Source organism: Pseudophryne corroboree, chromosome 1, assembly GCF_028390025.1.
Source record: "Pseudophryne corroboree isolate aPseCor3 chromosome 1, aPseCor3.hap2, whole genome shotgun sequence".
Lineage (NCBI taxonomy): Eukaryota > Metazoa > Chordata > Amphibia > Anura > Myobatrachidae > Pseudophryne > Pseudophryne corroboree.
In genome coordinates, this window is record NC_086444.1 from 409,708,727 (window position 1) to 409,721,496 (window position 12,770).

Genomic DNA, 12,770 nt, shown 5'->3' on the forward strand with positions numbered 1-12,770 from the left:
GCAATTACCACTCTCCCTGGGAGTTACACCCCGGGGTTATTAGAGGAGTCTTTCAGATTTTTGAAAGCCCCCCTCCTGGGAAACTGACACTGCGTGAGCACAGTGTCCATTTTCGGAGGCTGCAGAAGAGTGATTGTAAGATTCCTCTCCTCCAAATATGCTTTCATAGATATAAAAAGCAGTTTACACCATCTGAGACTTTGCTTTTCAAAGTTTGGTACATACGGGTCAGACTGCAATCTCTATTGATAATAATGAGGACTGCAGTCTGCAGCGGCAGTTAGCCTTTTCCTGGAGATTTGTGTGAAATGTCCAGAATTATGCTGTTATTACATGCAGTGCAGTGATGCATGAAATGATGTAGAAAACTAGAAACTGCAGTTTGGCATCATTTTATGAGAAACTTGCTTGATAAATAGGCCCCTTTGCCTGATATTTGCCATGTTTGGTGCAAGTCTTCATTTATTACTAATCGGTACCGATCATAGTATACATTTGCTTTTATTCTTTTAAACACCACCTCCCTTGTCTTCCTATCTGTAAGCTGCAGAGCATTCATTCATATGTTGCAGTCATATAGGCCAGTTGTACATTGCTGTTGATAATACATATTATTCTGCAAACCATGATAAAATAGGCAAACTCTTACCATATCAAAGGGTCATCGAATGGAGGAATGTACACCCATCCTGGGTTATTCCTCACTAGCTCTTTAGCATGCTCAATAGTCTCGTCTAATATCTACAATAAATGGAGAATTCAGAGACAAAATGAGATTCAATAATGCTACTATAGATATATGTGTTGTTGAAAGTAATTTGTGTGTTTGATGTTTATCGGACTACTGAACTGACCTCTCCCACCACGGAGACTATGGCTCCTTCGTCTTTCACCCTCTGAATGGTGAAGGCAGGGGTAGTAACGGGCACAAGAATGGTGGCAGGAATAGAGAGCATGCGTGCACTGTAAGCAGCTGCCAAGCCGGCATTACCACCTTTAAAACAAAAATAAAAACCAGTAAGTATATTCTTTTCATATCATGTGGATAGTGGACAGGGGCAGATTTAGGGGTCAGGCCACCTCGAGGCAGATTATTGTCCCAGCAAGTGCAAGTATCTGATACTGTGCTACGCAAACTAAAATATTTCTCTTGGAGAGAGATAAAATACCAACCAATCAGTTTTTATCTATTATTTTACAGACTGTTACAAAAATTTCCAGACACTGATTGTTTGGTACTTTATTTCTCTCCAAGATTTCACAAATCTCCCCTAGGTGGCAAACGAGAGTGTTCAGCGGCAACCATGAGTCGTGACAGTCCTATATAGTACTCGATCCAGCTGCACCTGCCTGTATTGGTTTTCTGGGGTTTTTTTTATTTTATTTTTGTTAAGTAACAATGGGGCAGATTTATTAAGCTCGTGAAGTGATAAAGGTGAAGGTGATAAAGGACCAGCCAATCAGATTTTAACTTGTCACAGGCTGGGTTTGAAAAATGACAGTTAGGATCTGATGGGCTGGTCCTTTATCACCTTCACCTTTATCACTTCATCGAGCTTAATAAATCTGCCCCAATATTACTGAACCTCAACTGACTGATGGAAAATCTACCTGAATAGCCATCATTAGAAACCATTTCATATCAATAAGTAAAGAGAATTAATGAAAATAGTTACCACAGCAACCTATGTAATTTAGCTGATAAGAATCATTTTCCTAGCATGTGGTTTATGCCTATATAAGACCTTGTATTGTCTGGCATCCACAAAGCATGGCAAGTCCCATGGTATATGGCTTTGTGACATCACATTACATTTCATGTTTAATCTCCAACACAATTGAATGCTAACCAAGTGTATTTACAAGCGGGATGCAGTACAGAGACTCATATCCAGCATTGGAAGTACAGTAATGTGCAGTGTTGTGGCCACGTATGTATGTATGTATGTATGTATGTATGTATGTATGTATGTATGTGTGCACATGGTCTGCTAGCAGTCCTCAGCAGCTAACACTTAAACTGGCCCTATGCTTAGTGCAAAAGATAGGCCTCCAAATGGTAATTTCCCTTACTATATGTCCAGCACTGCATTTGCATGAACATGCCCTTACTGAGCTTTCTGTGAGAACGCCCTGTAATAGCCCAGTAAACTGTAATGATGGGTACACACTAGTAAGATATATCTGCAGATCAACTGATCTGCAGATATATCTATGGACGGACCGGGCAGTCTGATCCATTGGGACTGACATCACAAACTGGGCAGGCATTTACATGCACCCGCCTAGTTCAGCCGTCAGTCACTGCCGGCTGGTGCACCATGTGTACGGGTGGTCTGCTGACCCCCACGTACACACGCAGCGATGCACCAATATATCATTAGATATATTGGTCATCGGCTGTGCTGCAGGGCCGGCGCGATATGTCTGTGAACAATGGCGTTCACAGACGTATCATTCGTACACACTGACAAACGGACCTGCGATATATCGACAGCTCAATAGAACAGCAGATATATCGTCCAGTGCGTACACACCATGGGGGTCATTCTGATCTGTTCGCGCGCTGCTTTTTGTCACAGCCAAGCGAACGGGTCCCTGCTGCGCCGGCGCATGCCAGACGGCTGAAGGCCGTAGCCGGGATGCGATCACCTCCGCCTGATTGACAGGCAGAGGCAATCGCTGGGCGGGAGGGGGCGGAACGGCGGCATTTGGCCGCCTCTTCGTGGGAGCGGTCTGGCCAACGTAGGCGTGGCCGGACCGAACGGGAGTCGGGCCGCAGTGGCTGCGTGACGTCACAAGCAGCTGCTGCGGGCCGGGGAGCGATGAGTAGCTCTCGGCCAGCACGCTAAAGCTGCGCTGGCCGGGAGCTACTCTTGAAGTGCAAAGGCATCGCCGCTGTGCGATGCCTTTGCACTTCTGCGGGGGGGACTGGCTCTGTGCTAGGCATCCCCCCCCCCCCCCCCCCACGTCAGTGTGATTGATCATAGCTGTGCTAAATTTAGCACAGCTACGATCAACTCGGAATGACCCCCCATAAGTGTAGATGTGTACGACTTCCAGGCCAGAGTCAGACATTGCTTTTGTTGTCTGAGCTGAGGTATTAAACCAATACAGCGCCTTGTCTTATCACACAGACAACATATTATTTTACTTCGGTTTTGTTACACCATAAGCTCTATCATTTAACTTTTTTAATATTAAATATACCACTAGTTCTAGTAGTTCAGACAGGGGCAAGAAAATGTGTATTTTGAACTTTAGTTATGCCTGGTCCTGTTTGATGATTCATGGGACCACCATTGGCTGACTAGCGAATTAGGTTATAACAGTGTACCACAGAATGTGACTGAAATGACCAATAATAAGAATCAGTGGAAGGAGAGGGCACTATCCAGGAGATGAAAAATAGATGAATCTATTAAGATACTTACCTGAGGAGCAGACAAAATGTTTACAGCCCCGTTTTGCCCACTGCAAGATAGACGGGCACAAGATTCAATCTATTTGTTAGCTCTAATGAAAACAATAATCAGATGTAACAAATATGTACTAGATCAACTTTTTATTTTTATTATTTATTATTATTTATTAAACAGCTTTCATTTATAGACCAAGAATTATTTTAAGTGGTACATCTGGATTTTATAAAAAACCCACAGAAATATACAAAGCGATGCTTGAATGCTATGGTAACCAAAGTTAGCCTAATAATTCATTGGTCAGTGCACTCACCGTTTTGCAGAGATGGCCAATGCCACGGATTTTGAAGGAGCCTGTGGGCTGTGCATTGTCAAGCTTTAGATATATTTTGGTCTTGGACAGTTTGGACATAGGAACACTGTCTCTTAGAGGGGTGTTCAAATGCAGACTGCTCATTTCTGGCATTGTGACCTGTAGAATGAGAAGTGTGTACAGTAAATATTATGCAACAGGCTTCTAGGAGGTTATAATGCTAATCTTGCACATCAATACTGTCCATTTTACTAAAGAGAATGGGCCATTACTCCTGATGGTATCCACTGGGAACTAAAAACAAAAATATTTACTTTGTGATTAAGATGGTTCGGTGGCACCGGATTTATTAGTAATACAAGTGAATAATGGAGATATGTAGCAAGCCTTGGAGATAGATAAAGCAGAGAGATATAAAGGGGTCTATGTACTAAGCCTTGGATGGAGATAAAAAGTGTATATTCATGAAACAGTGAAAAGAGTGGAGAAGTAAGCCAGTGAATAAATGGGTTGGTTACGGGATCGCGGCAGTCGAGATGCCGACGGTCATAACATTGACCCCGGCATCCTGTTTTAAATGCCAACAGGGGTGCAGGAGGCAGCTAAACCCAATCCTCTCCCTCCTAACCCTAACACTCTCTCCCCACAGCCTAAACCTGACCCTTGGTTCTTGCAGCCTAACCCTAACCTTCCCTCTCCGCAGCCTAAACCTCTAAACCTCCCCCCGCAGCCTAACCCTAACCTCCCCGAGATACTTACGTTCAGGATCCCCGTCTGCTGGGATTCCAGCACCAGCATTCTGATTGTCAGTTTCGAGAGTGTTGGGATCCCAACTACATCCCGGAGAAATTGCCCATCGGTTGCTACGTATAATTTAATAGAAAGCACCTGAAAGCTAATTGGTTGCCATGGGCAACATCTCCACTGGCCCACTTCTCCACTCTTTTCACTGCTTCATGAATAGACCCCACAGTACCAACGAACCAGCTTCTCTCAATTTTTGAACACAGCCTGTAACATGGCAGTTATGAGCTGATTGGCTGATACTTTATCTCATTACACTTTATCTCTCTCTCTCTCCAAGGGTTAGTATAGACCCCAAAGTACCAGCTCCTAACTGCCATGTTACAGACTGGGTTTGAAAAATGACAGGAGCTGGCTGGTTGGTAGTTGATCTCCGCCCACTTTATCTCTCTCCAAGGCTTAGTACATCTCCCCCAAAAGAGTGATACAGTACCAGCCAATCAGCTTCCTAACTTACAGGCTGTGTTTGAAAAATGACAGGAGCTGATTGGCTGGTACTTTATCACTCTCCATTTTGTAAGGCTTAATACATTTGAGCCTCAGTTTATAAACTTATAGGAAACAAGTGATAGCTTGTTGCCTGTCAAACTATTTTCATCTAGTCCCTCCCTATACTTTTCTGTATGTTTTCTGCTTGCTTGGCAATAAATAACTTAAAGATACTTCTAGTTATCTGTGAGCAGACAATATGCAGGTTCATTTTTGTTAATAATGCCAATAACTTTGTGTCATAGTTTGCCGGAGACTGAGATCTAATGAAGTATTTTGCAAACAGATCCAGAAAGTTTTAGCTGCTCCCTGTTCATCTCCTAGAGACCAAGTTTTTGTAAGCGTCCAGAGTTCCCATGAGCCTCTTAGGCTTCAGATAATAGAATTAAATATCATTAGTATTCACATTCTTGAAGATTGCTCTCACCCGACAGTCATGTAAGTACATCCACAATACTGAATTATTATTTTATTTTTAACATCAACATTTTTTATTGGATTTTATATCGAATGCAAAAATAAAGAGGCACAATACTGAATTATTTAGTGCTTTCTCAAAAAATATATAATTTTTGTTAAACTATGATTTAATCAATTATCATTGAATGTGAAAAGAAGTGTGTGGCCATATGCATTAATGTAATTACTTATTGGGGGGGGGGGGGGGGGGGGAGAGAGATATGCTATGATGTTGGTTGCTAAATTATCTATTTTAAGTACATCACATAAAAATCACACAATGCAAATCCCAAACTATCAGCCTCATTTTTCTATTATTTGCTGAATTGCAGAAATACAGAAACAAATCCTAAACATTCCTTGCATGATGCATTATAATTGGTAATGCAGTATTATCATTATTGACATTAATGCATACAATGCCCCAGTGCTCTGCAGAGCCAGACAGTCTGGAAAACAGGGCATACATACAACAGGGACATTCAGTTTAGACAATAAAGGCAAACCTGAAGACAAAGAATAGAGATGGTCTTGATCATGATCTAGTAATTAGCCTTTTGTCTTCATGTAATGTTATCACATGTAAAGTCAGATATTTTCAAAGGTAAATTAGAGATTCAGGACTAATGCGGCCCATACATCTAATGGGTGATTCTCCTCTGATGATCTGCGATTTCTCAAGAGGATCTGCAAAATCCAGCATGTTAAAAATCCCAGACTCCAGGATTACGATCATTGGGGGTAATTCCAAGTTGATCGCAGCAGGAAATTTTTTAGCAGCTGGGCAAAACCATGTGCACTGCGAAAGTTAGATTTGCAGAGAGAGTTAGATTTGGGTGGGTTATTTTGTTTCTGTGCAGGGTAAATCCTGCCTGCTTTATTTTTACACTGCAATTTAGATTGCAGATTGAACTCACCACACCCAAATCTATCTCTCTCTGCACATGTTACATCTGCCCTTCCTGCAGTGCACATGGTTTTGCCCAACTGCTAACAAAATTCCTGCTGCAATCAACTCAGAATTACCCCCATTGTTGGGTGGGAATTGGTTAATCGAGATTGTCCAACATGTTGGATTTTGCAAATCCCCCAACACAGGCAGCAGCAGCAGCACCGGGAAATGCCGCAATAGATGCGTGATGTGTGGGCCCCTTTAACATCCAGTATTTATTTATTTTTATTGCTTTTTATAGGCATGTGTCTAAAATAAATGACCTTTTTTGTGGCTTTTATGTTTGTTTTTGTTTCGCCAACATTTTGAGACACAAATGTAGTACAATTAATTACAATTTATTACAATGCATTAGTAGTACATACTAAAACTGTAGACTTTAATTTTTTATTTTTTTTCCCCATAATAGCAAGTTAACAAACATATTTATGGGCAATGCCTCCATATATTATGGTATACAGTGCCCATATATGAATGGATTCTCATTTACCCCTGATCATTTTATCTGTAATCATTGTAGGTGTCTTTTTCCCTACATACATGAAAATGTGATTAACTAAAGAGTGGATGCCAGGTGACCTGCCAGAAGAAGATACCTTAAAATCAGCTATTAAAAGTATCCACATTATTTACTCAACTCTGTAAAACTACAGTCCATAAGCAGAAGTGTCATTCAATATTATATACAAGAGACACATAACTGACCTGCTCTGCGTCTCTGTGGTGTGGTTCAATTTGATTTGCCTGCTGCCCAGTGGATGATGCTCTATTCATGTAATTGGAAAAACTTATAGGACCAACTTATAGGACCATGACTTTCCCCTGTGGCCAATCACCGACCTGTTAGAAACACACCCCCTATACACCCAGAGCACTCCCCCCTGTCCACATGAATAGCAGTCAAATTTTACAGCTAAAGGAGATGTTAAACTTAGACAATACCAAAAGCGTCAAGTGGGGGGTGGTTACAAGCAGCTAAAGAAATGCTGTCTATTTTAAGGTTCTTTTACAAAAAGGAGAACAAAACACCCCCCTCCAGGCCCAGAGTAACCCCTCCCAATTGTGTGTCAAATGCATTTTCAAAGACTGGCTTAAGCTGGACAAACTGGTTACTAGAGAAAACAACCATATAGTAAACATGAAACAGTTGTTCTCCAGTTAAATAGAGAATAAAGACTCCAGGCAGTGAGGAGGCCGTAAACTGTGTTAAAGGTTTATTGTCCTGTTTCACTACACACAGGTATGACACAAGTTCTACAGCAGAGAATGCATGCTGCTGATAAACAGCCAGGAATGTTCTCCCTCAGGTCAGAGAAAAATAAGATGTTCTAAATAACAAGTCTTAATGACGTGCTCAGATGTCAGTGAACAACATGTTGACGTACTGTACTCACCCTACATTTTTATGTATGCACTGTGTAGGGGGTAAAAGTTTCTGAACAAACTTTCAGAAATATATATATATATATATATATATATATAAACGATAGATATCGGTGGCAATCATTAAAGAAAGCAAGGGATAAAGCACTGTCCATTCCAAGACAGATTGCGCTACGTAAGAGAGAGGAGAAGGAAACGAAGGATCGGATGATTTGGACCCAGGATTATACAACGGCAAGTAAACATTTGCTGAATAAAGCTAAGAATATTTGGCCGGTTGTTACCAGAGATAAAGATCTACGAATCCTTAAGGACAGTTCTCTGATGGCCTCATATAAAAGGGGCCGTAATATAAAGGACATTGTGGTCCATAACGACATTTCAGAGATCGGCCCAGAAAGACCAGCCCATTTTCTTACACGCAAACCGGGCAACTACAGATGTACCGGATGTACAACCTGTAGCTGCCTAGAAATTGGCGATGAGTTCCAACATCCTAGGTCTGGAAAATCCTTCAAAATTAGGCATGCATTAACATGCACTAGCAAATACATTGTATACTACATCAAATGCCCTTGCAGCTTGTTGTATGTATGAAAGAGTATTCGTCAATTTAAAGAAAGAATTGCCCTCTTGAAAGGATATCAGCCTCTTCTTGTACCCCTCGATTTGATGGCCACTGACGTCAGTGAGAGCAATCCTTAAAATTACAGATTATACACGACACCATGTAATTAAGAATCACTCTCCGTTTATTGTTCATAACAATGGTATATAAGGCATCATTGTCTAGGGAGGGATTGGAATGTCCAGGGAGGGGTAGGCAAAAGTAAATACTTTATTGGTTTAACTTTACTGCATAGGAGGGGTAAAACAGGCTACATGGGGGGAAGTAGGATACAGCCTAGTACTTCATCTAGGGGTGGTGATTTCACACAGTTCCCAACAAACTATGGGTGGAGCTATATTCATTTTATGCAATGCAAGCTAAATCCAAGGCAAAAGAAAAAGAAACAATATTTACACAATGCACAATGACAGAGGAGATTTAACCCTTCAATCCCCTCTTAGAATCATGATTGTTATACGACATGATTCTTCTGTAGAGCCCCCTTTTTGTTTCTCCAATTTTTTAGATATTGAACATAATCATCGGGGCCTTTGCTATCAGAGGAGGTGATGGGGCTAGTGGTAACATCATAATACATCAAGACTGTGTCAATACCTTTAGATGTGAGTTTCTTTCCACAGGGAATCACACAATAAACTATGAGACCTATAAAGATTAAAGTTATTATTATGAATATACTTATTTGCACAAGAGCCTGTTTCCAATTTTCAATCCACCCAAAATATTGGCTCCATGGGTTATCAACACCTGAATTTTTCTTAAGTTCTATGGATAAGGTTTCTAATTTGTTTATGGCTAAAGTAACCTTACCATTGGGACCAGTGTTGTCAGGAATATATGTACAACAGCCTTCCACCTTACTAATGTAAACACATGTACCGCCTTTTTCTGCTAGAATCATGTCAAGGGCCATTCTGTTTTGAAATGTCATTTGGGAAGTGGCTTCTAGCTGTTCAGCTATACCTTTAAGAGCATCTTTGGTATCATTAACAAATCTTTGTTGGTTATAATATATATAATTAATCCAGGCTACGTTTTTATTTACAGTTACTATAGGGAACAATGATTCAAAACCCGCAGCCACTTCATCTCTAGCTTTGAACTCATTTGGAACACCTCTTGGGACCCCTATAGCATCAATGTATACGTGGGGGTCAAATCTACCTCCTGGGAGTGCTCTTTTCTTTCGATTAGCAGGAGTATTAGAGGGAGGAGTGGGGTCATCGGTGATCATTAGGAGTGGCATTATGACTTTGGCTAGGGCACACTCACCATACCATGGTGTGTCTAATTTAGTTCTAAGCTTCATATCCCCACATATATAATAAATGTCACCTAGTGATCTAGTTTGGTTAACTAAAACAGTTGTTCTTTTATTTGCACAGTACCCTGGTGGGAAGGTTTTTAAATTTCTACCTGTGGTAGTGTTAGATGTGTAACAGGTATAGTTTCCAGGATATATGGTTATGGTGCTTCCTGGGTTGGGATTTTTTGACAATATGGGATATTCCCTTTTCCACATTTCGCACTGACTGTCATTTGTTTTGGTGTCATTAAAAAGGCTGAAAAAACAATGTTCCTGTTCTAGGGGTATATTAAGGGGCACTGTACCTAGGTGGGGCCTAGATTTGCCACAGACATAGCAGTTACTTTTATTATGTTTGCTAGCACTATACTTCATCCATTCTAACCAGAAATTGATGTCAGAGAAACCAGTTTCAATAGCTAGGGTGTCTTTAAAGGTGGGATTGTTAACGGCCATCATATCCTTGAAGGTGGTTATATGAGGTTTCAAGAGGTTGGGGCGTGGTTTAGGGGGCTTGAGCTGGGCATACTTTTCATTGTTAAGCATATCCTGTAACAAGAATGGTGTAAGGGATGGGTTTAAAAAAAAAGGATTCACCTAGGACATAGGTGCCTGCATCAGTAGACTGGGGATGTTTTATGCTTAATATGAATTTACTATCACATCTGTTTTGTCTATGAAGGGTAAGACGGGTAAGCAGGGACTCACCATATTTGTCTTTTCTTGAGAGAGCCTCTTTGGGCTGGTATCCATAACTATGGCCAGAATTCCATCCCACTGATCCCCAATACGCACATTTATTTCCCCAATATTTACTAGTAACACAAATATAGGCTTCAGTGGGGGTATTACGTGTACCATACTGATCACACTGCCAGGCATAATGTTTGTTAAGACAGGGAGCAATGGTACAGAAATCTATTTTATAGGCGGCAACCTCAGTATTGGAGGAGTTATACCAAAATGTGTAGGTGCCGGATTTTTGTGTAATGTCTACTTCAGCTGTAGCTTGGCAAGTGAGGACCATTAGGATTATCAACATAGTCCCCAGGATAGAGGTAGGGGACAGGTTCCTCATCCTCCTCTGTTCTTCTGTCTTCGCTAGGTGGGAGGTCAGGGCTGTCTGCCCCCGTTCGTACCTCGCTGGAATCACTTGCTTCCCTCTCTAGGTCTGGTCTAGGAACCTTTTTCACTCGGGATGCATGGATCCAGGTGGGGCTTTCCTCTGTCAGGACTGCTGTTCTGGTTACTGCTACGACCTCTGTCTCTGGACCGTAGGTGAAGTCTCCTGGGTTCTTGTTCCTGGGGAGCACCTTCACCACGACTCTGTCTCCGACTTTAAAGGGGTGTGTAGGTTCCTGTGGATTCAAAGGGTTTTTACAAACAACCTCATGTTCAATTTCATTCAGTTTTGTTATCAGGGACCTGACATACTCTTCTCTGATGAGTTCTAGATCTTCCTCCTGTATTACTAATGGTTTCTTAGCCCAGGGTGTAGGAAAAGGCCTACCCATTAGTATTTCAAATGGGGAGTAACCCAAAGTCTTTTGTGGGGTCATTCTGATCTCTGCTAGGATAATAGGAAGGACCTTCTTCCATTTATGGAAGGTACCCCCTGTGGCCTTCCTAAGCTTGTCTTTGAGGGTCCTATTCATGCGTTCTACGACCCCTGAACTCTGCGGGTGATACGGGATGTGGAATTTCCATTCCACCTGCAGGGCCTTTACCAAGGCCTGTGTAATTTTTGCTGTAAAGGCGGAGCCTTTATCACTATTGATTTGCAATGGGCACCCCCATCTGGGGATGATTTCCTGAGTTAGGATCCTAGCAACTGTCTTTGCATCCTCAGATTTAGTGGGGAATACCTCTGGCCATCGAGAGAACATGTCTACAATGACCAGGGCATACTCCTGTTTACCAATACCTGGGATATGGGTGAAGTCAATTTGCAGGTGTGTAAAGGGTGTGGTGGGATATTCAAGATGCTGATGTTTTGCCTTGTCAGGGTTGTTGGGGTTGTTTCGCAGGCAAGTGATGCATCTACTGACATACTGATCTACTAATGACTTGGCATCCGTGACATAGAAATCATTACGTAAAAGTAAGGTAGTTGTTGCCTTACTGTGGTGTCCTATGCCATGGTAGTGGGCAATAAACAAGGGTGCACTGGACTGGGGTATACAAGGTTTCCCCTCTTTGCAGATTAATCCTGTTTTAGGATTCTTCTGCAAAACTGGGTAAGTCCAGTCAGCTAGGTCGGCATTGGAGGCTGAGGCCTGTAACTGGGTGATCAGGTAATGGTTGTCGAGAGCTGGGGGGGTCATGATGGACATGTGGGCCTGGGTGATGGGCTGTGAGGCTGCATGTTTGGCAGCAGAGTCAGCAAGGGCATTTCCAAGGGAGACTGCATCCTTCCCCCCGGTGTGTGCCCTGCAATGGAGGATTGCAATGTCAGAGGGTAAGGTTATGGCATGCAGAAGGTCAGAGATGAGTTGGGCATGTGATATGCCTTTTCCATCAGCTCCAAGGAAACCACGGCGTTGCCAAATGACCCCATGGTCATGCACGACGCCGTACCCGTATTTGGAGTCAGTGTAGATGGTGACTGGTTTATTCCGGTAAAGGTGACAAGCCCTTGTGAGAGCAATGAGCTCTGCAGCCTGTGCTGACTGGTAAGGAATGGGCTGTGCTTCCAGAATAATGTCAGGGAGAGTGACAATAGCATAACCCGCTTGGTACGTGGTGTCATTGGGTCTGCTACAGGAACCATCTACAAAAATGACATCCGCGTCGGGGACAGGGACAGGGGACATGTCCAGTCTGGGGGATGTTTCTGACTCAATGGAAGCTGAGCAGTCATGGGGTTCAGGAGGGTGGTCTTCAGGACCTTTGAGCCCCAGTAGAGCGTTGAGAATGGGTGCAGGACCTGAAGAGTTGGTGGCATACTTAATGGTGAGTGAGGGGTTGTTCAAAAGGAGAACCTCATATCCACTGAGGCGCTGAGCTGACAT

At 42.4% G+C, this 12,770-nt stretch overlaps 2 protein-coding genes across 3 annotated transcripts in view; both read right to left on the bottom strand.

Moving 5' to 3' along the window:
• Window positions 1-12,770, bottom strand: part of FICD (FIC domain protein adenylyltransferase) — a 1,034,845-nt gene that overhangs the window by 393,010 nt on the left and 629,065 nt on the right. The window lies entirely within an intron of this gene.
• SDS (serine dehydratase) overlaps window positions 1-12,770 on the bottom strand; it is a 68,439-nt gene that overhangs the window by 30,031 nt on the left and 25,638 nt on the right. The window contains exons 1-5 of one of the 2 annotated variants that reach the window (XM_063913283.1): window positions 7,145-7,269; window positions 3,736-3,894; window positions 3,435-3,474; window positions 855-994; window positions 650-741 (exon numbers count right to left, since the gene is read on the bottom strand). In XM_063913283.1, coding sequence (XP_063769353.1) covers window positions 650-741; window positions 855-994; window positions 3,435-3,474; window positions 3,736-3,894; window positions 7,145-7,213 — 500 coding nt within the window. In that variant the 5' untranslated portion in view covers window positions 7,214-7,269. Of the gene's footprint in view, window positions 1-649; window positions 742-854; window positions 995-3,434; window positions 3,475-3,735; window positions 3,895-7,144; window positions 7,270-12,770 lie in introns of those variants that run through there. The other variant, XM_063913284.1, reaches the window with a different exon arrangement.